The 24,318-nt window shown below is 42.7% G+C and overlaps 2 protein-coding genes across 4 annotated transcripts in view; one reads left to right on the forward strand and one right to left on the reverse strand.

The window, feature by feature from the left end:
* Positions 1–4,914: 4,914 nt before the first annotated feature.
* Positions 4,915–6,171, forward strand: Cebpd (CCAAT enhancer binding protein delta). Its single transcript, XM_027932802.2, has one exon. The coding sequence runs from the start codon at positions 4,960–4,962 to the stop codon at positions 5,776–5,778; it is 819 nt and encodes a 272-aa protein (XP_027788603.2). The 5' UTR covers positions 4,915–4,959; the 3' UTR covers positions 5,779–6,171.
* Positions 6,172–7,166: 995 nt separating this feature from the next.
* The window catches only part of Spidr (scaffold protein involved in DNA repair), a 391,802-nt gene continuing 374,650 nt past the window's right edge, over positions 7,167–24,318 (reverse strand). For all 3 annotated transcript variants that reach the window (XM_027932800.2, XM_071602380.1, XM_071602381.1), the window contains 4 exons: positions 14,759–14,852; positions 13,718–13,832; positions 13,315–13,368; positions 7,167–7,761 (listed from right to left, as the gene is read on the reverse strand). In XM_027932800.2, the coding sequence (XP_027788601.2) occupies positions 7,597–7,761; positions 13,315–13,368; positions 13,718–13,832; positions 14,759–14,852 (428 nt within the window). In that variant the 3' untranslated portion in view covers positions 7,167–7,596. The remainder of the gene's footprint in view (positions 7,762–13,314; positions 13,369–13,717; positions 13,833–14,758; positions 14,853–24,318) is intronic.

Genomic DNA, 24,318 nt, shown 5'->3' on the forward strand with positions numbered 1-24,318 from the left:
AAAGAGAGAGAGAGAGAGAGAGAGAATTTTTCAATATTTATTTTTTAGTTCTCGGCGGACACAACACCTTTATTTTATTTTTATGTGGTGCTGAGGATCGAACCCAGCGCCCTGCACATGCCAGTCAAGCGCGCTACTGCTTGAGCCACATCCCCAGCCCTCTAATAGATTTTTAATAATTTTTCCTACAATGTCCTCTGAAATAGAGGTACTTTTGCCTTTACATTGGTGTGCTATTTCTTTTTTCTTGCCTAATTGTTTTACCTAGGATCTTTGTCTTCTTCCTGATCTTGGATGAACCACTTTTGTCTTTCACCATGGAGTATGATGTTAGTTGTTAGTGTTGTTAGTTACAGATTTTTTCTTTTATTTATTCATTAATTTTTTTTTGTGGTACTGGGAATTGAACCCTGGGAAGGCCGTGCCAGTGACCTACATCCTTACTTATTTATTTATTTTTAACTCAGAGTACAGCTCAGTTGCCAGGGCTGGTCTTGAACTTGTGATCTTCCTGCCTCAACTTTCCAAATTGCTGAGATTATAGGGATGCGTCACACTGTACCCGACTAGTTATGACTTTTTCATAGGTGTTGATGAAGTTCCCTTCTATTCCTATTTTGTTGAGTGCTTCTTTTTTCAATCAAGAAAGTGTGTTAGAATTTGTCAAATTATTTTCTTTATCAATTGTGATAACCATCACAGGGTTTCCCCCCTTCATTTTGTTAACGTGTTATATTATTTTTTCCCCCAGTACTGGGGATTGAACTCAGACATACTTTACCACTGAGTTACATCTCAGACCTTTTTGTTTTTATTTTGAGACAAGGTCTTGGTAAGTTGCTGAGGCTGGTCTCAAACCTGCAATCCTCCTGTCTCAGCATCATGAGTCACTGGGATACAGAAGTGTTCTACTGCACTCAAAACACTTGATTTTTTGCAGACAGCAACTACCTTTGCTTTCCTAGGATAAATCCCACTTGGTCAATATATATAATCTGTACAAAAGGTGGCTGGCCTTTATTTCCTAGGGGTTTTTAAAATTCCTGTCTGTATATTTATAAAGATATTAGTCTGAAAATTTTCTTTCTTATTTAATATAATGCTCTGTAAACATCCATTAAGTTTAGTTAATAATGTGTTCTTCAAGTCCTTTGTTATCTGGGTATCAGGTAATATTGGCTTCATAAAATGTGTTAGAAAATGTACCCTCCTCTTCTTTTTGGAAAAAAAATTTTGAGAATTTAATTTTTTTATTTAAAAAATTTTTAGAACAGAGTCATGCTAAGTTGCTTAGGGCCTCGCTAAGTTGCTGAGGCTGGCCTCGAACTTGAGATCCTCCTGCCTCAGCCTCCTGAGTCACTGGGATTACAGGTGTGCACTACCACACCCAGCTTCACATAGTCTTTCTGTTCCTTCTTTCTTTTCTCTGTCTAGTCTCTACTGTTTGTGGACCTTCCTGATGGTATCCACAGGTACTTTTGTGTCAATCCTTTCTTTTTGTGTCCCTCTGACTTCATGATTCCAATCATCTCACATTTAAGTTTGCTGATTATTTCTCATGCCTTTTCAAACCTGTGGTTATAACCCCTTAGTGAGTTTCCTATCTCATTTTAGCTCCAGAATTTCTACTTGGTTCTTTTGAGAATTAATTAATCCCCCCCACACACACTTTTTTTTTCTTTTTTCCAGTACTGGGAATTGAACCCAGGGCCTTTCACATGCTAGGCTACTATCTACCTTTGAACTATATCTCTAGTCATTTATATTTTGAGACAGGGTCTCACTAAGTTGCCCAGACTGGTCTCCAACTTTCAATCCTCCTGCCTCAGGATCTTGAGTTGCTAGAGTTACGGTCATGTGTCACTGAGCCTGGCCATCACAGTAGGCTTTATTTATTTATTTATTATTTTTTAGTTGTAGGTGGGCACAATGCCTTTATTTTTATTTCTTTATTTTTATGTGGTGCTGAACCTCGTGCCTCACCCATGCTAGGTGAGCACTTTACCACTGAGCCACAACCCCAACCCCCACAGTAGGCTTTTAATAAAACACAGGTTTTAACAGAATGAGGAATAAGTAACTCCACTACCCACTCCTTTTATTCTTCTGGCTCTTGTTCTCTCTTTTCCTAACTCAGATATTTGAAATAATACTTTCTTGAAAGTATTTTATATCCATGTTTATGGATATAAAAATTTAATAAATATAAACTTCATTATTGTTACACGAAACACAGGAGAGTAAGCTATACAGTTAAAATTAGCCCTAGTAGAGAAAGTATACCAAAGTATTTCATATAGTAGTTGAAAATAATCTGAAGAGGGCGCTGAATTCAACAAAGTTTCCTCACTCCCTGACACTCTCAGTTTTAAGTGTTGCTAGATCTACTCCAAAATATTTTACATTTTCAGCTTTCAATTTAGTGGAGAGCTGTTTTTGTGCAGTGTGAAGTGTACAAACAGGATTCTCAAGAAGAGAGCTGGTTCCTCTGTGTCATGAAAGAGCAAGGAGACTGCATTGATTTTCTAACCCTGACAATACTTAATGACACTAGAGTACATTCCCAAGCATTTTCAGCCCCCTAAATCTCTAACACTCAGGTACATAGAAAGTCCACAGGGAGTGAACTTCATCGGACAGCTCTACTGTACCCCATGTGAGACTGTTCTGCGGATATGAGGGACGAGAGTTGTGCCCAGAATGCTTCCTGACTAGATTCTTTTGACTTGTGCACTGAGGTCAACAGAGATATCAGAAGGCTCAAGGGATCTCTTGAAATAGATCCCTAGCAAGGAGAAATTACTAGAAAACTTTTCATTTATTTTGAATGCATTAATAGTGGACTTGAGATACAGGAAGTGGAGGGAGTCTCAAATGGATTGCAAACAACTGTCACAAAAAGGAAGAAAATCCTTAAACCCAAAAGGGATCATGAAGTACTGGTGAACAGGCCTGTACCCTTTCCAAGTACAGCCCTAACTACCCAGGGATAGGTGACCTCTTCCAGGGCATTTCAATATATGTCATTATCTTGTAAACTCAACTGAGTTTAATAAACATAATATTAATATACAGGGTCTCTGATATCAGAATTAGTAGATCATATCAATGAAAATGTTTACAAATTTTTTATGAGAATATGGTTATTCTGTATAAACATTTATTATGTGTTCCTTAATAGGTTATAGACAGAATCTTAATGAGGTTTCTATTGTTTCTTAAATAAATAGCCAAGAAATTTGTTCCAGACCTTTTTCTCAGAGTGCATGAGCCCACATTATTTGCATCCTTAACCTCAATAGTTAATTAATTGTAACATAAACATCATGTACCCTCAGTAATTCTTTTTTTTTGTTGTTGTTGTTTTACCCTCGGTAATTCTAATGCAATATTTGCCCCTTTTCAGAAAACTCACTAAATATCCCATAATACATTTTTAGGAATTAGCAGGTGGTGTTCTGACACAACACCTGTTGAAAAACTCAAGCAAAGGATGCAAAATGGGGGGTAGATCTCCATCAGAACAATGATTTAAAAATGGATTTGACCAGAAATGTTTGCCCCAGGAACAAACCCCATCCTGTTTTTTTGAGATGGTGTGTGTATGAGTGTGTGTGTGTCTAACTTTGCTGCCAGATTGGTCTGGGATTCTGGGCTCAAGTGATCTTTTCGCCTCAGCTTACAGAATAGCTGCATGCCACCTCGCCCGGATTTTACTTCAACTTTTCACGCATTCATTTTACAATATAATAAGCAATAACAACTTAATACCTCATTACAACTACTGGCGTAGAACTTATCTTTCTCCCAAATGGGACCAGCTACTATAGATTCAAGAGCACCTCTTGAATTTAATAGGGAAATGAGTCTGGAACTGGAAAGAGGGCTAAAGCAAGAGACTACCACAAGGTGGCACTGTTTCAGTAGACCTGCAAAATACCCGACAGCGCCCAGGGAGCTCCAGGAAGCCCCCAGGGAGCGCTAGTGCTTTTGGGGCTTGGGAAGGGCGGCAGGCCCTCTGCTCCAAGGAAGGGCTGAATTTAGGATGGTCGGTGGTCCTGACGTGGCGTTGTGACCGCACTCTCCTATTGACTCTGCTATTATGGATGGTATCCAGGAGGTGCTGCTGCCCCCTCGGACAGGACGCCAGGAAGCATCGGTTGCATTGCTGAGCCTCTGTCCCTAGGGCCAGCTGGGCCCCAGGATCTCCGAGCAAGGCGGCTAGAGCGGGCCCCAAATTCCCTGAAACGTCCGAGACTGGGTGGGTGAGATGAGAAGCAGCCTCCCTCTGCGCGCTTGCTGCCCGAATCCCCACCACCAGACTGTGGCTAAAAATGAGTTCCTGCGCCTCATTTCCCCAGCGTGGGTCTCTGCATCTGGGCCCTCTGCGTGGGCAACTGGGTGAGGGTCTCTTGCGGCAATCGGACGCCGGAGGCCCTTGGAGACCCTTGGCCGCACAAAGCCCTACCACCCGGTTCTCTCTTCTCTGGCGACCAGAGGCGTCCCAGGACGAACACAATCCGGGGCCAAGTCCTGGTTTTAATTTTACTCCCAGTGGCGAGGAACTAGGAGGCTCCAAACCCCACAAACAGGAAGGAGGGAAGGCCCTGGAGAGCGGGCAGTAGGAGGGCTATTCCCAGCAGCGTGACTCGGGATGGGCCAGGGGCGGGGGCAGAAACGCGCATCCCATCCCCCTCGTGCCGGCCAGAAGGTCCCTGGGACCGCGATGGGGTTGTTGGAATAGCCGGGAGAGGGGCACGCCAGCGGACGGCTGGGGGACGGGGCCGGGGGCGGAGGCTCCCCCAGGGCCCCCGCCCACCGCCCCCGCGGCCCCGGGGCGCCCTCGCTGTGCCGTAGCCGGGGCGGGGCGTGCGCGTCAGCCCCGGCTAGAAAAGGCGGCGGGGTCGGCCCAGTGAGGTGACAGCAGCACTTAGACGCAAAGTCTGGCCCGACGCCGCCATGAGCGCCGCGCTCTTCAGCCTGGACGGCCCAGCGCGCGGCGCGCCCTGGCCCGCGGAGCCCGCGCCCTTCTACGAGCCAGGCCGGGCGGGCAAGCCGGGACGCGGGGCCGAGTCCGGGGCCCTGGGGGAGCCGGGCGCCGCCGCCCCTGCCATGTACGACGACGAGAGCGCCATCGATTTCAGCGCCTACATCGACTCCATGGCCGCCGTGCCCACCTTGGAGCTGTGCCACGACGAGCTCTTCGCGGACCTCTTCAACAGCAACCATAAGGCGGGCGGCGCGGGCGGCGCGAGCGGCCTGGAGCTACTGCCCGGCGGCCCCGCGCGGCCGCCCGGCCCTGGCCCCGCTGTCCCGCGCCCGCTCAAGCGGGAACCTGACTGGGGCGACAGTGACGCGCCCGGCTCGTTGCTGCCCGCGCAGGTGGCCGCGTGCGCGCAGACGGTGGTGAGCCTGGCGACCTCCGCGCAACCCACACCGCCCACGTCTCCGGAGCCGCCGCGAAGCAGCCCGGGTCCGAGCCCGGCGCCGGGTCCTGCCCGAGAAAAAGGCTCCGGCAAGAGGGGCCCCGACCGCGGCAGCCCGGAGTACCGACAGCGACGCGAGCGCAACAACATCGCGGTGCGCAAGAGTCGTGACAAGGCCAAGCGACGCAACCAGGAGATGCAGCAGAAGCTGGTGGAGTTGTCGGCGGAGAACGAGAAACTGCACCAGCGCGTGGAGCAGCTCACGCGGGACCTGGCCGGCCTCCGGCAGTTCTTCAAACAGCTGCCCAGCCCGTCCTTCCTGACGTCCGCCGGGGCCGCCGACTGCCGGTAACGCGCGGCCAGGGCCGGGAGAGACTCACCAACGACCGATACCTCAGAATCGACGGGCCCCTAGTGGAGCGCGCCCTAGCCAGGCGCCGCGAGAGTCGCCCGGCGCCTGCTGCAGTTTCTTTGGGACATGTGAGTGAAAGGAAGCTACAGCCTGGACTTACAGTCACTGAACTGCGAGAGAAGCTATACGTGTTTATTTTCCCTTAAATTATTTTTATAATGGTAGCTTTTTCTACATCTTACTCTTATTGAAGCAGCTAAGGTACATTTGTAAAAAAACAAAAACCCTTTCAAACAAAACCTTTGTATTGTAGATAAGAGGAAAAGACTGAGCATGATCACTTTTTATATTAATTTTTACAACATTTGTAAGAATAAAGAAGCATTTAAAATCGCCCCTGCTTCATATATTCGCAACGACTACAGCACACCCGTGCGCCAGGACCCTAAACAGGGCGTGCCAGACCTAGCCTGAGGTGAGCACCTGGGGGTCTTGGGACCAGGTGTCTTTTTCTCTTGGGGGAATAGAGCTTCTTAGACAAGAGGGTCAGCTTGCTTTTCGAACATGCCAGAGACTACTTCCACGTTTTCTTTAGCTTGCCTAAAATATATATGGCATGACTAAGCGTGCCTAAGGCTAGCAGCTTTCCAGTGGAAGATGCTCTCCCCAAAGTACCTAGATCTGGGTTGGGGCTGGCTGATTTGAGGGCCCCGCTGATAACATCACTAACTCTAGATTGCGGGTGAGGGATAGAGGAGGCCTTAAGTGATCCGGAAATTTGTTTGGTCTTCTGCTTTCCTGGGACTTTGCTTTCACTTTCCTGAGTCTTCAGGACCACAGTGGAGTGTAGATTTTCAAAGTGTGCATAAGGACGAAATAGTCTTGCAGTAGATACAAAGGCAGTCCTCAAGCTATTTTAAACTGGCTATTTTGTTAGCAATTGTAATGTTTCAAGGCTTAATCCAAACAAAGCCATCTGCTTTTTTTCCCTAAGAAAACTGGTTATTTGGCACCTTTTCTTGTCTAAGAACTGGGCAAGTTAAGTGTATATTATGTAATTAATTAACCATGGTTTGTCGTCATGTTGAGGAAGAAAACAAAATCTTTAGCATTCAAAGATAATTCATGGCTTTATGTGTATTAAATCTCTGCCAACAAAGTGAATAATGATAAGCGACTGCTCTAAATCTGCGTGATCTTTGGTCCTGTCACAGTGCAATTACCCAGCTTGATCTAACAGGTCATGTGGTGGAGTGAGCTTCCCATATCTCTACTCAGTATACAACTTTATCAATATATATAACTTATTTATAGTTCATGGATAACATTTAAACCTCTGACATAGTTTCCCAGGACTTTTTCCCAAAAAATACTGAACTGCAAAATGCTTAGATTGGACATTTATTGTATCAGAACAGTAATATCACAATGTGGGACAAAGTTTTAAGGTCACAAGGTATTTTTCTTTGGGGAAATGAAAACATACAAGGAAAAGATGACGAAGCATAAAATTTTGAATACTATTAAGCTATAATTGTACAACATATTTATGTCCAATGTTATTGCCTAACATATATACAAAACGAAGGTCTCAGGTTTATTAAAGCTCTAGAAACATTCCTAAATTTGTGGAAAGATAATAAAAAAGCCATAGAAAAGATCTTTTAGATTTATAGTTTACAAAACCATCTTACATTTGTCCCAGAAAAATCGAGTAAGTTTCATTTTAAGATCATAAAATAATTCACTCTGTCCATAGTTAACAAATAACTACAAAACCCAGTCCCCACCCCCACCCTTGCAGCCACATTGCAAAGTTCACAAATCCAGTGGCAACTGCTGGCCTTCAGCAGAGTTTCCTCCTGTACTCAGAAGCTCAATTTCCTCCAATCCAATGAAGTTAGTTGGGTGGGTGGTTATGGACTGTACAAAACAACTTAACAGCCCCACCTCCTTTCCGAGGACACTCTTTACTTCGTAAGTCTGCAGTGATAAAGGCATGCTGGTTAGAGCAAATAGAGCCAGCCCTGCACGTTTTGTTCCCAGCAATACAGAACAGAACAGGCCCTTTCCCCAATCCAGGACCTTCTGTCCTCAAATGGTGAGAAGAGTTGGGTGGGGGGGTGCTTCTGTAAAAGCCCCCTTTATTATGGCAAATGAAGGAACTATTTTATTCTGATAACTTAATTCTGTTTTTATACAAGGAACATTTAATACATCTCATGTTTCTTAGTGTATGCTGTGATAAGCTGGCCAAGGGAAGGAATGAGGGACAAGACTTGCAAAGGATCTGCCTATGCTTCAGCTGGACAGGCAGGCTGGGGCTCAGAGCTGTCTCCACTTCCTTTGGGACACTTCCCCAATCTAGCAACACTTCCGGTCAAAGGATTTCCTGGAACTTTGCCCCAAGCTTCCCTCCTCAACAGGATCCTATTTCTTCTTAAATTATACTATGCTAAACACCTCCTCTTGTGTTGTAGTAATGAAACTAAGCTTTTTCTTCACATGCTTAATCTCAGGCAAATTTCCTTTTGATAAGAATTCTGCACAGGGTAACCAGGGTCCCCAACCCCGGCTTGGTCTCCATAGATCAAACTGTAGATCATTTATGGTTAGAGTGGGGCAGAAAATAAAAGCTTAAAAGTCTTGGGATAAATGAGATCTTTGGACTTCTGGGAGACACTTGCACAGGAATACTGTGGGCACTCCTCTCCTCTGTGCAAGGTACCTGATAAATTTCTACAACTTTCTGTTTGGTATGTATTAACTTACCTCTTCCTTCATTAAGCTGTCACAACCCAGAAGATCAAGTCTGGAGAGGGCAGATAATGTAGCCAGAGCAGACTAAGTCTGTGGATACTTGTGCCCTCCCATCAAGTGGGTGGTCTTTTACCCTCATTCTGAGGCTGGGCTGGTTTCAGTGACTGGCTTCTCCTTACAGTGAAGAGGCACAGCCCAGCCTGCCTGTCCAGCTGAAGCACAGGCAGATCCTCTGCAAGTAACATCCCAATGGCAGTTAGGAAAAGTACCCAGCCTCTGCCTGTCTTCCTGTTAGGGCCAGACACATGCTGTTGAGAGAGAGTGGTCAGAACCCTGGCTGGGGACTGAAGGAGGCTTCAGCAACCCTAGCCCTGCTTGAGACATCAGGTGATACTAGTGTAGCAGAAACTGTCCTATCTGAGCTGCAAGTATCCATGCAGAATAAATGTTGAAACCACTAAGCATTGAGATGATTTATTTTGTAGCAATAAGTATCAGGATCATTCTGGGATGTGAACACCACTGATGCCAACTCATTATGATTCTATTATTTTCCCACCTGTAACACAAGCTTGATGAAAAATACCTAGCCTACTACTTATATGTGCTCTGTTCCTTTGCTTTCTTTTTTTTTAAAAAAATTATATATATACACATATATATGTATACACCCACACCCACATTTTAGTTGTCGATGGACCTTTATCTTATTCATTTATTTATATGTGGTGCTGAGAATCAAACCCAGTGCTTCACATTCACATATGCTAGGCAAGCGCTACACCACTGAGTCACAATCCCAGCGCCCCCCACACCCCCCTGCCTTTTTTTTTCCTTTTTGGAAGTACTGGGGTTTGAACCAAGGTGTACTCTACTACTGAGCTATATCCCCAGCCCTTTTTATTTTGTGACAGGGTTTTACTAAGTTGCCAGGGCTGCCTTTAAACTTGGTATCCTCCTGCCTCAGCTTCCTGAGTAGCTGAGATCACAGGCATGTGCCACTGTGCCCAGTCTTAATGTGCTTTGTAAGAAGTTTTGGCTTCTTTAGCAAAATAAGTTAGAATAATGTCTCAATTGGTGGGCTCTGGAGTGATTGGGAGAGTAAAAGTTGCTGGTCAAGGCAGGAAGAGAAGAAATTAATAATGGAGGTTCTGGCTTTCCTTATAGGCTCAACTGTAGCATGGACAATAAGTTCATGGCCCACTCATTCACTCACTCATTGTAGTTTACTATGAGCCCATGCAGCCTCATGACAGTAAACAAGACAGAACCTCAAAGCTTCTGCTCTGGAGGAAGGGCACCAAGCAATAGAGAAAGATGGTCACCAAACAGTACTGGGAGGAGGGTGGCAGGACAGTTAGGTACTTCTCTGGTGTCTCTTAAAAATTTTAGCCTTGTTGGTGTAAGCAGGAAGGAGATAGCCTAGGCATTCCTATGCTCCTTTGGAGCAAATACACATAATTTTGACTTTAAAAAAGTCAATAAAAAATCCGTTCTATTTAAAGTGTTAGGTTTGTCTTATATCACCCATAAATGGAGCTTAAATTATAAATTTTTTATATTTGGGGAAAGTTAATATGGTGAGGTTAAAACAACTGTAATGGCCAACTCACATGCACTATTCATATGAATGTGTATCTGCATATGTACAAATTGTTTATGTTTGTGTGTTTGTGTATTTTTTTTTGGGGGGGGGATTGAATCTAGGGACACTCAACCACTGGGCTTCATAACATGAGTTACTTAGCGCCTCATCATTGCTGAGGCTGGCTCTGAACTCAACGATCCTCCTGCCTTAGCCTCTCGAGCCACTGGGAGTAGAGGCGTGTGCCACTGCACCAGGCCGTATACCTATTTTTAAATGGCACAATATATGTGTTCCCTTAACTTTTCCTTTTCTGAAACTTAAGGGAATGAACTTCTGAATTCCACATAAATATAATGTTATCATTGAGAAATGATATGTACAGCGACAACCAATCCTATTGTTTTCACATATATAGCTTGACTACATTAAAGTGAAGGCATAAAATTTACCATTCAAGTAACCTTATTAGAAACAGTACAATTTGCTCCAGGATGAATGGAATTATGGTTCTTATGGAAAGCCCTAATTTGACGCTTTAGATTTTGGTGGATGTGCATTCTCACCAGGAAACGGACAAAATCCAGACTGGGTAATTTGCAGCTCATGTCCTTGCATAGGCCTTTTGATAACTTCTTCAATTAGCTACTTTCCAGGATAGATGTACAGTTCCAAAAGTTGGGGGTAGGGTGAAGAGCCTCCTAAAATGTGTACCTCCAGGCTTGGAAAGTTCCCTTGCTCTGATGGTGTGGGCTCTGAAGTCAGCATCCACAAATACCTAGTGCAGTGACCACCCTGTGCCCCTTTACACACATATGCATACACACACCCACAGCACTCAAGCAAACATGTACACAAGTACTTGCACATATACGCTCACATGTGCACAAAGGCACACCTGTCCTCTTGAGCTCTTTTTAAATAGGATTTTATCTATGGGAACATTCTAGTTGAGAAGTTAAATGTATGGGAGGGACAAGATGCCTCAGCCAGTAGGAAAGCCAAGTGAAGGAGGGAGGAACTGCCAGGGCTTCTTGGCCTTTGAGTCCCTAAAGAGGGGTAGGGTTTACCAGGCAACATGAAGTGCTGCCCATTGCTGGAGGCTTCCTGGAGGAAGCATCAAGTTGCCTTCCTGAGGAGCCCTCAGGTGCCCAGTGGGTGACCAGCCTGCCGCACCCAGTCAGGGGTTGGAGGCTGTGGAGCCACAAAGCAAGACATCAGCTACTGGGCAGCATGGATCAGTGGGTGAACTCTGCCATACCCAGCTGTTACCAGTTGTGGGTTTATGTGGGAGCATTTTCAGTGCTTTCCCCATCTTTCTCCATGGATATTCATTCTCTGAAACGCCTTATCTGTCATCTTTAGCATCTGCCCATTCCCCAGTCCCCCACTGTGGAAACCTCTGACCTGTCAGCCTTGGGCAGAACCCTCTGACCCAGCATGGCCTCTTCTTTCTTCTTCCCTCCCCCAAAAGACAGGAGACAAGGAATCCGCCCTCAGGCACCACTGCCTTGTCTTGTCACCTGCTAAACACTGAAACTTTCATAAGTTCCTGTCACATGTCTCCTATCTGAGCTGGCTACTAACACTGCCAGTTTGTCACTTCTGCAGGGATTACAATGATTGTGCCTTTGTGGGATGTATTTGGGTAAGATCTATACTCCCTGACAGAAAAAGGTGGGTTCTGCCTTACTGGGATGATGGGGAGATTGGAGAGAACACATGTGAGAAAGGCAGTGAGTTCAGTTCTTGGCCCATGATGATTACTGACTTTTACACAATCAGGAAACACTTGCATATGTACCTTCTTACAGCCTGGTCTGAGCATCAACCCCTATGTGGGCCACAGGAGCAACAGCTCAGATGGAGGTTCTAAGCTGGAACATGGGGTTGCTCAGGAGCCAGTGGGCTTTATCTCAGGGGGAATAGAGACTCTTAGAACTCCATAGGAGATGAAAGCCCTATGAAAGCAGGGCTTAGAGGTTAAGCTCAAACCAGTGATCTTAAGATATTATTCACAGATTTATCCATATTGCAATTTAAACGGATAGCCCTGGATTAGCTGAAAAAGGGTGAAAACTGAAAGTGCTCTGCACGGCATGTCCTGAATCTTGGGCCAGGAGAGGAACTGGCAGAGCTGGAGAGGGTGGCAGGCTGAGGAAAGGGGTTTCCACAAGTCAAGTCTGTGCACATTCTGGCTTGAATCAGAGCTGGAATTTGTCCACAGATTCCATGAGGAAAAGACCCCTGTTCAATGGGCCAAAGTTGATCTGGAAATGATCAGCCTTCCCTGTTCCTACCTCCTGTGAGGCTGACCCAAGCCAGCTCCTGGGCCCTTCTCCAGGCTCGATAATTCCAAGAGCCACTTGTGATGCTTTTAAATAGGTTTGACAATACAAATAGCATCTCAAGGACAGAATTCCCATTTATAAGGCCCAAATTCTGTGATACAGAAACTGTATACTTTGGGGATACTTCTCTTAGAGAAGTACTTTGCTCTACTAAGTCTCAACACAGTAATTCTCAAGGCAGAAAAATCAGTTTTGAGGGATAATGGTAACATTTTCAGCTACATAAAGTCTGGAATACCCATCATTGAAAAACTAAAGAGCATCTTAGGTAATTCTGTTCTACAACTGTGAAGCTATGGCAGCAGGACACCAACCTCCAGACCATGTAATTATAATCAAAGCCAGTGGGACAGATTCCTGTATTTGCTTCAAGGTTGATCTGGAAATAATTTCATTTACAAAGAGGAAAGAATCTCATCAGCCTACATGGGCACTTGTTAGTAAGTGACAGTAAAAGGATGTATCCATTTTTCAATATGTAAGCAGACACAGTTTTTTTGGGCAGTACTGGGAATCAAACCCAGGTACCTTACAACTAAGCTATATCCCCAGCCCTTTTCATTTTTTTTAAAAAAATTTGAGACAGGGTCTCATAAGTTCCTGAGACTGGCCTCAAACTTGTGATCCTCCTCCCTCAGCCTCCCCAGTAGCTGGGATTACAAGCATGCACCACTGTGGCTGATCTGATCCAGATTTTAATTCTCAAGGTAGGCTAATCAGTGGGATTTGTTGTAACTGAACATAAATGGCAGAGGGCTCTTTCTCTGCAGACGATTGCTCGATTGCTCACTCAGGCTCAAGAGTGTTGGGCATACCTGGGCTGGGACTCCCTGTACTTACCCCATCCTCACAGGCAGCAAACCTCAGCAGTGAAGAAATACTGCCCTGCAATAGCTGCAACGACAGGGGAACAGGGCTGGGTTAAAACTATTAAGTACTCATGCAAAAATAACTCTTGTTCTTAAAATTAACAGGCTAAGTCTAAACTGCCTGTCTTTTCTTCAAAGCTTCAGCGGAAGCTTTAAGTCAAACATGACTTTGAAGTTACAATATGGAGACTATTTGTGAAGAGGTACTCTGAGAGCTAGAGAGAGCTCTGGGTATAGGTCCCTCCCAGCTGTGAGTCACACACATCAATACCATAGGTGGACAAAGAACATGCAAGTGCTCCAGTTTTCCCCTGTCCTCGAGTTCCTGAGGTACATGTGGAAAATGAGCATGTGCTCTAGGTACCAGCTCCTACCTTAACCTTCACGCTGCACTGGGGCCTTGAAGGGCAGTCCAGAAAGACTTGCAGGTGCCTCTTGAGAACAGGAGATGTGACCAACTCACAACAATCTCCACAGAAAAAGGTGCCTCTGTTGTGTGAAAATGCATAGGAAAAACAAACAAGTGAGGAGGCCCAATTAGATGAGTTCTAGCAACAGACACACATTTCTCTAAAAATGAATGTTTGCTGAGGGAGACAAGAGGGTTTTGCTATCAAAATCAACTTCCTGAGATTGGCCAGAGTCTGATTCTATTCTGATGGATGAATGCAGGCTTTGGTGACAGTGGCTGAAGACTATTGAGGGGACTCTTGGACAGGCAGAGAGTTATCATTTACATGGAGCAGAGGGGAAGGCACCACTATCTTTGGTCCCCTACTGCTTCCACTTGAATCCACGTTCTCTGGCCTCTTCAATGTGATCTGGAGATGACTTGTGTACAAAGGCCACCAACCCAGCAGGCATCAAGGCAACATTTGTTCTTTGCTTCCTAAAGAGGGAACAAGTAATGAGCACACCCTTTTCTGCCTGTCACTCTACAAAGTCCAGTTGGGAGGCCAGGGAATTGACTCCAAAGAAACAAACTGCATGGACATCCAGCCCTCACCATGACCCAAGAGGAGGTGCAGAAAAACTGGGCAGGGAAGGGATGTCTGTTCAGCGCTGCTCATTGGTGTCTGGTGTCTGGAAAAGCCTGGACCACTTGCACAGGACACTCTATAAAGTCCTCACATTGCTCTCACTTATTCATGTTTATCCTGCCTTTCTTTTTTCTTCTGACTAATAATAAAGGAGCTAAGGACAAAAACCAGCTCTTTTAAAAGACAGAAATATCTGCAAAAGCAACAGGAAAATACTAGTTAGGAAAACCCACAGGTATAGTGGCCTTTTTCTTGCAGCTCAGCAGAGCAGGTTCCCCTTGGAGCTCTTAGGGAAGCTGCTGAAGGCAGCGAGGCTGTGGGGCCTTGGGGCTAGGTCATGCTCTTTGGGGCCTGGGAATTTCAGGGCAGCCTTACCCATCTTCTGGCCTCTGTTCCAATCTCCCATTGCCACACCGGTCACATGTAGGCCATGAGAAAGCGGTGTTCTCATCCACGCCAACCACAGTGCCTAGGCCCATGTGAGAGAAAAGCCAGACCTTCAGAGGTAATTTCTGCTCTGATCACCCAGATGACATGTGAACCCTCAGATTGTTTTCTTACTGGTAAATTTATATAAGTCTGAGCTTTTTATAATTTCCACTTATTACACATACAAAATTAAAACAATTTAAAGCAAATTTTAAACTTGCCTACAACAAGACCACCTAACCAAGCATCTTTGTTTTTCCTTGATTTTTTTCCCCCAGAAGCATACATAGTTAAATCGTTAAGGTCAAACCATCCATGGATGTTACCTTGTGTTTTTGAACTTACTACACAGCTGCTGGAAAGATTGTTATCTTATTGACATGCAGTAAGGTGACAGATTCCATTCCACCCTCCCCATGTTAGATATTAGGTCTCTAAATTAATTAATTAGTTGATTAATTTTGTAGTTCTGGGGATTGAACCCAGGGGGTACTCTATCACTGAGATTCTCCAGCTCCTTTTAGAATTATTTTGAGACAGAGTCTTGTTAAGTTGCGGAGATTGGCCTCCAACTTGCAATCACCTTGTCTTAGCCTCCTGAATTGCTGGGATCACAGGCTTCCTCAGGATTACTTTAATGGTATGGCAGTGAGTGTCTCTGCATAGAAGCCTTTTCTGTATGAAGGCCCTTATTCAGAACAGATTCCTGGAAGTAGAATTATTGCTTCCCAGAGTATGAGTAGTGGGGATATAGAAAAAGCCTTTCAGAAAGTACTTCCTAAGAGGACATTTTGATTTACATTGTCCCAATTCACAGAATGCCAGTTTCACTATACTGCACAATCAGTATCTTAAGAATGTGCCTCCTTAACAGGTATAATGAAATTGCTTATTTTAATTCCACTTCTTTCATAAGAAAAGATAAATCATTCTTATTGGTTTGTTAATATATTCTCAAATAAGATTTCTCTGGTTTCCTTATTGTAATTGTGATTAAGAATGCATGCATTTCTTTTCTACTCCAGCATTTATGATTGATTTATTCAACCAACAAATAAGTATAGGATACCGCTATTTTTTTTTTTTTTCTGGGTACTGGGGATCTAACCTAGGACCTCCATGAATGCTAAGTAAGACTGTATCATTAAACCACACCCTATCCATGATTTTTTTTTTTTTTTTTTTTTTTTTTTGCAGTACTAGGGATTAAACCCACGGGCCCTCTACCACTAAGTTATATCCCCTGTCCTTTTTATTTAATTCTGAGACAGAATCTTGATAAGTTGTTGAGGCTTGCCTCAAATTTGTTATCTTCCTGTCTCAGCCTCCCACAGATATGGGAGGTAGTACAGATGTGTACCACCACACACAGTCATATCATGCTATTTAGAATGAGATATATGCGGGCCTTGAGGCACAAAGATACACGGAACATTATCTACTTCAATGGAATCAGTCTAGTTGGGAAAGCAGATAAATAAACAAGGAATAAAATTATCATGAAATAAATGCTAATAGAGAAAAGGAAAAGTCCTCTGAAAAGTGCAGCAGAGATGCCTTGTGGTCTGGTTTGAGGGCCAGGGAAGCTTCTACAGAAAGGAGTGAGGGGATTGGCAGCCTGACCCTGGCAGTCAAACTTATACCTCTGACAACCCTGCATACCCCAGTGGGGCTGGAGGCTGTGCTAGCATTGAGGGAGGGCAGGCAATACAGCTGTGGAGTTGGCAACACCATAGCTGGGATTGAGATGGTCATGTTTCCTTGGATGTGAAGCATGATTGATAACATCAAGATATATTGGCAAACTGCAGATCATCCTTGAAATGTGATGAATTAGATGCTTAAAGAAAAAGTAAGAAGTGACCTGAGTTTCTGGATAAATAGATGAGTTTCTGTTCCCATTCTTGAAGCAAAATGTTTCATTCTGTTCCCATTCTTGAAGCAAAATGCTTCCTCTACAGAAAATATATCTGTAGAGGGTAAAGCAGAGTTATGGGAAATAGCAGGCTTGGTTTATTAAAATACATTTATGCAATGCAGACTTGAATGACTTCTTAAAAATGAGAATAATAGATCTTGATTTTTAAAAGGCTGTCCTAGCTAATGACATTGTCCTTGCAAATCTAATCAAAAGCATGTCGAAAGGATGAAAAGTAAAGTCAATAAAGTCCTATAATACAGCCGGAAAGGAATGTGAGCTCATTCATAATAGTCAGATGCAGAAGGAAGTCCAAAGGAGAGAAATGTGTGGCCTGTCCCCAAACACCAGATCATGTCATGCATTGTGGTCAGGTTCCCATCCGGGCCTGTGTGCCCAGCATGGAGCTATTTCATAGCAGGGCTTGGTGAACAACTGCTAAACTAATTATTAAAAATAGGCTGCTACTAAGCAAAGTTCCTTTTTACTGTAGGATGTGCATGGGTGTTAACAGCATTTACATTTATATGGGATTAAGTAATTTCCTTCCAATTAGAGAATAAGGCAAGAGTTGATGAAATGTTTTTCATGGGGTCTACAAACCACTAGAAATCTTTCGGGCAAACTTAAATGAATTTAAGGGATGTTTGGGAAGTGTTATTAAACAGTGTTGAGAACATTCACTTAAATCAACACCAGAAGAAAAAAATAAACAATTTTTGCCAGCACTGAGGGGTGTGATGCCACCTTCATTGGCTTGCCTGCAGGTTGCTATTAAAAGCTTCATACTTTGCTTGTCTTCTGTACAGAAATCCCTCATAATCAGGTTTGGGAAAAGTATATATCACTTAGTTATTAAAGCTTCTTTTTAAAAAGGTCTTTCTAAGAGTGTTAAGGAAAGTGCCTCAACTGCAAGCTATCTGGGGTCCTTTTGGGCTAAGCTGACACCGCCAGGTCAATGTACACATTTCTTCAGTTATTCTGCATTCTCTGCTACACCCTTCCCCCTGAAATTTCCTGAAAGGAAGAAGTAGGGGGAATCACAATTTATAAAACTTCTACCTAAAAGCCGAGACCTGGTTTGAGGATGGGCCTTTGCCATCCCTTCCCACGGAGGCATGCTTCATCCATTCATGGAGCGGTATGCAAAGTCCCTCACCCTTAGTGAGCTATGAATAAAGAAGAATAAATGGTTCGAGAGAGAAAAAAAATTGTTGCTGCAAGACTACTTCACCCCAGAAAATAAAGTGGAAAGAAGTCTTTGCATATTCTGGGCACTGACATTCAGAGAAGAATAGGCCCTGTGCCCTTATTGAGGAATGAGTGCTCTCCCCTCAGGGAGGTTCACATTTTTTAGGAGTGATAAACACCTTCACAGGGATTCTGTTCTGGGAATGTGTTCAGGGTCCTTTCAAGCCCTACTTGAAGAAAATTCTTAATATTTAGCTGTCTGAGACCCAGATGCTCAACTGACTTAGCAGTTGCTGAGAGCTGCCCAATCCCCAGTACTGACTTACTGCAGATGTAAAGATGCCCAGATGGAGCCAGGCTGGAGACAAATCATCACTGAATCCTGGGCCACTGACACAGGACAAAGCAAGGATGAAAGCCTGAGAAGGGAGCATCTGCTATTATTGTAGAGAAGTGAGGACTCCACCCAGGTATGGATTTGAGGGAGTTGGAGCTAGGCAGTTCACAGCTGGCTAGTGTACAGGGCAGGGATTCCTGGTAGGAACAGTGCACCCATCTGCTGCCTTGCTGTGGGCATTCCTTGTGGGGCAAAACTTGTCACTTTGCCACTGGGCTTTGTTTTCTCTTAATGCCCAGTGGATTGGTTCTTATCAGAGTATCTGGCAACACTCATTGCTGCTGTGATAACACTCTGCTTACACATCACCCTTATCTACCACAGGTCTGCAGGGAAGTTGCAGAGGAGGCCTGGAAGCAGAGGAGACCTGCAGGGAATGCAAATGAAATTGGGGAGATGGGAAAAAATATGTAAGAAACTTGGATCAACATAAGGAAAAGATCAGCATCGGGAAAGCAATATGAGAAGGTAAAATAGAATCTTTTATATTTCTTCTGAACATGGTGGTATGTACCTGTAGTCCCAGTTACTCAGGAGGCCTAGGCAGGAAGATCTCTTGAGACCTGGAGTTCAATACTGGTCTGGGCTATGTATCAAGAAACTGCCTTCTCTTTATTTTTTTAAAATATTTTATACTTAGTCTAAATTGTTCAGTAAGTTATTATTGATCTAATAGTTTATTTAAATAATAACAATGATATACTCAGTGATTTATAGGCAAGTGACGTGAATGACAATGATGTCATAAAAAATAGAAGAAGGAACTGGAAACACTCTTGAGGTACCTGCATTAACTGAGAAGTAGGAGAGTATTATTTGAAAGTGGACTTGAGTGGTTGTAAATGTACATTTCAAACTCTGGGGCAACCACTAGAAAGCATTAAAAAATAAGTATAATTAATATGCAGAAAGAAAAGAAAAAATGGATTCATACAGGATGCCCAATTAAAACAAGAAAAGGCAGAGAAAAAGACAAAACAGAATCAGCGACAATGGATGGAAAACAGTTGTAAATATGATTGGTATCAATTCAATTATATTGATAATCACCAGAAGTGTGGGTAGTTTCAATACACAAAAGACAAAGACTAATTAAATATACAAACATACAAATTTAAAGAGACTGGTTCAAAATACAAGGAAGTTCCATTAAATATAAAGACATAGATAGATTAAGAATAAAGGTGTAGAGAAAGATACATGGTGGGGACTGGGATTATGGCTTAGTTAGAGTGCTTCTAGCACATGCAGGGCCATGGGTTCAATCCTCAGCAACACATGTAAATCAATAAAATAAAGATATTGTGTCCACCTATAATAACAACAGAACTTCAAAATATATGCAGCAAACTGATGGGAAAGAAAAATAAATTCACTACTATAGTTGGAGACCTCAATACTCTCTATGACAGATCCAGCAGGCAGAAAACTAATAAGAGTAAAGTTGAACTGACAGTAACATCAATCAATAGGATTTATTTATTTATATATTTTTAAACATTTTTTTTAGTTGTAGTTGGACACAACACCTTTATTTTTATGTGATGCTGAGAATCGAACCCAGTGTCTCACAGGTGCTAGGCGAGTGCTCCAACGCTGAGCCACAACCCCAGCCCCAATCAATAGGATTTAATGAACATTACTGAACACTTCATCCAACAACAGCATACACATATTCTTTTCAAGTCTAGGTGGAACACTGCAAGAAAGATCATACCGGGCTGGGGAAGTGGCTCAAGCGGTAGCGCGCTCGCCTGGCATGCGTGTGGCCCGGGTTCGATCCTCAGCACCACATACAAACAAAGATGTTGTGTCCGCCAAAAAATAAATATTAAAAAAAAAATTCTCTCTCTCTCTCTCTCAAAAAAAAAAAAAAAAAAAGAAAAAAAGAAAGAAAGATCATACCCTGGGCCAAGAAACATACCTTAACAAATTAAAAAGTAGAGAAGTCATACCAACTATGTTCTTAAGAACACAAAGGAATTAAACTAGAAATCAATAACAGAATGATACAGCTGGAAAGGCTCAAAGTATTTGGAGATTAAATAGCATACAAGTCGAGAAAAAGTGTGAGGAAGAAAATAAAAAAATATTTTGAATCAAATGAAAATTAAAAAAAACATCAAAATTTGTGGGATACAACAAAAGAAGTATATGAGGGAAATTCATGTGTGGAATGTGTATGTTAGAAAAGAAGATCTAACGTTAATAATCTAAGCTTTCATTTAGGAAACAAGGAAAAGAGGAGCAAATTAAAATCAAATAAGGAAGATAAAAATAACCAAGCAGAAATCATTGAAACTGAAAACAAAAAAATCAATAGAAAAAAAAATCAAGAAACTAAAATTTCTTTGAAAAGATCAATAAAAACAGATGAACTTCTAAGTAGGCTTTCTCAAGAATTAAAGAGAAGTCATAAATTAGTAAATGAAAGGGGCCATGATTACTTATCCCACAGATTAAAAATATAAAATATATAAATAGTATATAAAATATATAAATAGTATATAACTCTATGCCCCAAATTTGATAGGTGAAATGGATCAACTCCATGAAGTATATAATCTATCAAAACTTATATAAGAAATAGTATTAATAGGTCTGCATCTATTAAATAAACAGAATAAATAATTAATAACCTTCCAAAACAGAAACCACTGGGCTTGGATTGGTTCATGGTTGCATTCTACCAAACATTTAAAGAAGAAATTATACCAAACCTCTACATTTTCTTCCTTAAAACAGAAGCAGTACTTGTTCATTTCATGAGGACAGCATTACCCTAATACCAAAATCAGACAAAAATATGAGGACTCCATTATTCTAATGCCCCAAATCAGACAAAGGTGTTACATAAAAGAAAAAAACTACAAACATCTTTCATGAAATCAACGAAAATGTCCTCAAAAACAACTAGCATATCTAATGCAATTATATGTACAACCAATTGAGATTTACTCCAAGTACACAAGGCTGGGTCAACCATTCAAAGATCAGTGTGTAACTCATTACTATCAACAGGCTAAAGAAGAGAAATTATATGATCAGATTAAGATATAAAAAGGGCATTTGAAAAAAACCCAACATTTAATCAAGATAAAAACTCTTAGCAAACTAAGAAAAAAGGAGTTTAGTTTCTTCAACTTGGTGAGGAACATCTACAGAAACCTATAGTTTGAACAAATCTAAAGCATTAATTCCTGGGGTACCAAGACAATAGCTGAAAGTAGAGCAACCACGCAAAGTTAGAGCAGAGAGACAGATATCAAGAAGGAGATTACAGAGGAAAAGGATAACTCCAGTGATTTAATATCATTTTTGAGAATTCAGAAAAGTCAGGTTGCAAATGAAAGTCAATTTAAAGCTCCAAGAACAAAACAAAACAAAACACAGTTCCTTCAGTTGCCAATAGCTAACCCTACTGCTGCAGGTGTGGGAATGGGTAGCTTGACTCTTTCTTGCATTTCTGTGGCACTCACTGGATGCAGTTAGAAATGAGTTAAATTGTAAGCCCTCCTTTAGCCAACAGTGCTTTTGTTGTCTCATAAAACAGTGCAATAGGTGGTGGTGACTCTTATGCTCACAGAATAAGAACTGGTGTGGGGCACTGCAGTGACTTTCTGGCACAGGGCAGAGAATTATACAAGGGTGGGGGTTGGGGGGGTGTTCTGCCATCCTTTTCCCTCCTTTAAGCTCTTTTTTAAAATATTTTTTTTTAGTTGTTGATAGATCTTTTATTTTATTTATTTATATGTGGTGCTGAGAATCGAACCCAGTGCCTCACGCATGTCAGGCAAGTGCGCTACCACCGAGCCAAAGTCCCAGCCCCATCCCTCCTTTAAGCTCTGGATGAGTCCTGACCTCTGGGAGAGGTAAAAGAGAGTGGAGAGGGAGGATAATGCAACCAATGAGAATGAAAGTGGAAGGGAAAAGTACTCATAGAGGTGACTGGAGACCCCAAGTTTGAGAAATGGCTGTGGGCCATGAGCAACAGCACCTAAGGGAACCTGGGAGAGGGGACAAGAAGAGGGATGGGGGATGGGAGAGGGAGATAGGACAGGCACATGTCTGCATTGTGGATTTCTCCTCATAGCTTGTTGGCTCAGGGAACCCAGGCCATGCCACTCTGTACAATGTGCTTGGTCTTTATAGCCTGTCCACTCATGAGACCCAGTCTGTGTCCATCTTCATGGTACACTCTGTCTCCAAAAGCCTGTTTGCTCAGGGGCATGACGCTGTAGTTGTGTACACTTTGCAGTCTGTCCCCCATAGCCTGTTCAATAGGGAGAACTGAGCAGCTGTACATCAAGAAGTAGTTTCATGGTGGGGCTTCCAGATGCCACTATAGTCTATTGGGCCACCCAAACCCCTTGCCTTCCCTACCTCTTCCTGCTGATATTATCTGTTTTGTACCATCACTGATGTATGAGGTTGAAGAACAGCATCATTTAAAAATCTGATCAGTATGAACCAGGGAAAGCAGAATAAGACAGAACCAACCCAATCCCACCCTGGCCTCCCCTTTCAATCTTGCCTTTCCCCTAGGACTTGGAGGTTTTACAATGGCACCTAGTACCTCTGTGGATTTACCATATGCCCTCTGAATGGCCTAGCCAGCCTGAACAGACTGCCTGAGAAATCCTGATAACTCAAGTACACCTCTGATTACTGGCTTGACTTTAGTCAGCCATCCTCTCTCTCCCTTTATGGTTCCTGGTAGCGTTATCTATTATTTTCTCTACTAGACTGAGTGCTCCTTGCCTTTCATGCATTATCTCATTTAATCCTCAACAATGCTTTGAGACTAATTCTCATATCCCTATTTTATAGATGAGAAAATGGAGGTCTTAAAGTAGAGTCAGTTGTCTATAGAACCTCTATATTCCACTGTGCTCACAACCTCTCTTCACAACCCTAGTTGTGTTCAAGCACTAGACCTAAAAAGAGATTCACAGAAAAAAAAAATCCCACAGGGCTTTGACCATGAACAAGTGCTCAATCTCATAAAAATCACATGATTTAAAGCAATACATACAGGGATCACAGCCTTTTTGCTGTTGTTCATAAAAAGGATCAGAAACTAGTGGCAGGTAAGGGTAGAGAAAAACAGGCCTTCTAGAAGGTTTCTTTTGGAAATTTGACTTTTTATATACTTTCTTGAAAACAGTTTAGCAATAATTGCATAGACATTGGGTGTGGTGGCCACATACCTTTAATCTGAGCTATTCAGGACGCTGATAGGAGAATAGCAAGTCCCAGGCCAGCTTGGGCAATACAGTGAGGCTTTCTCTCAAAATAAAATAAAAAGAGCTGGGGGTATAGCAGTTCAGTGCTTGAGGCCCTGGGTTCAATCTCTACTACTTAAAAATAATAAATAAAAGAACAAAAATATATAAACTCATAGTGCAGTCACTTTGGAAAACATACTGAGACTCTTCAAAAAGGTTAAAGGTGCAGGGTTTCTTTTTGTTTGAAAGTTAGACTGTAGTAATGGTTGCACAATTATGCAAACACACTAAAATACTTAATAGTATTTTTTGAGACAAGGTCTTGCTACCACATGACTTAACAATCCCATTCTTGGATACATAGCCAAATTCAAACAAATTCTCCATGAATATTCATAGCATTTCTATTCATGATAGTCAAAAAAGTGGAAATAACCCAACTGTTCACCAACTGATGGCATAGCTGTACAATGAAATATTATTCTTCCATAAAAGGAAAAAAAAATGATGTTACATTGTGGATAAATCTTGCAAACATTATGCTAAGTTAAAGATGCCAATCAAGAAAAACCACATATCATATGATTCCACTTATATGACAGGTTGAGGACAAGCAAACTCAGAGGGGCATAATGTAGACTGGTGGTTTCCTGAGACCAGGGTGTGATGGGGGAATGGGAGTGACTGATGATAGGTACAGGGTTTCTTTTTGTTTCAAAGTTAAGACTGTAGTAATGGTTGCACAATTATGTGAATTCACTAAAATACTTAA

This window comes from Marmota flaviventris, chromosome 15 (assembly GCF_047511675.1).
Source record: "Marmota flaviventris isolate mMarFla1 chromosome 15, mMarFla1.hap1, whole genome shotgun sequence".
Lineage (NCBI taxonomy): Eukaryota > Metazoa > Chordata > Mammalia > Rodentia > Sciuridae > Marmota > Marmota flaviventris.

Excerpts from the sequence above, each read along its gene's own strand:
- Cebpd (XM_027932802.2), top strand. The coding sequence starts at position 4,960 with ATGAGCGCCGCGCTCTTCAGCCTGGACGGCCCAGCGCGCGGCGCGCCC.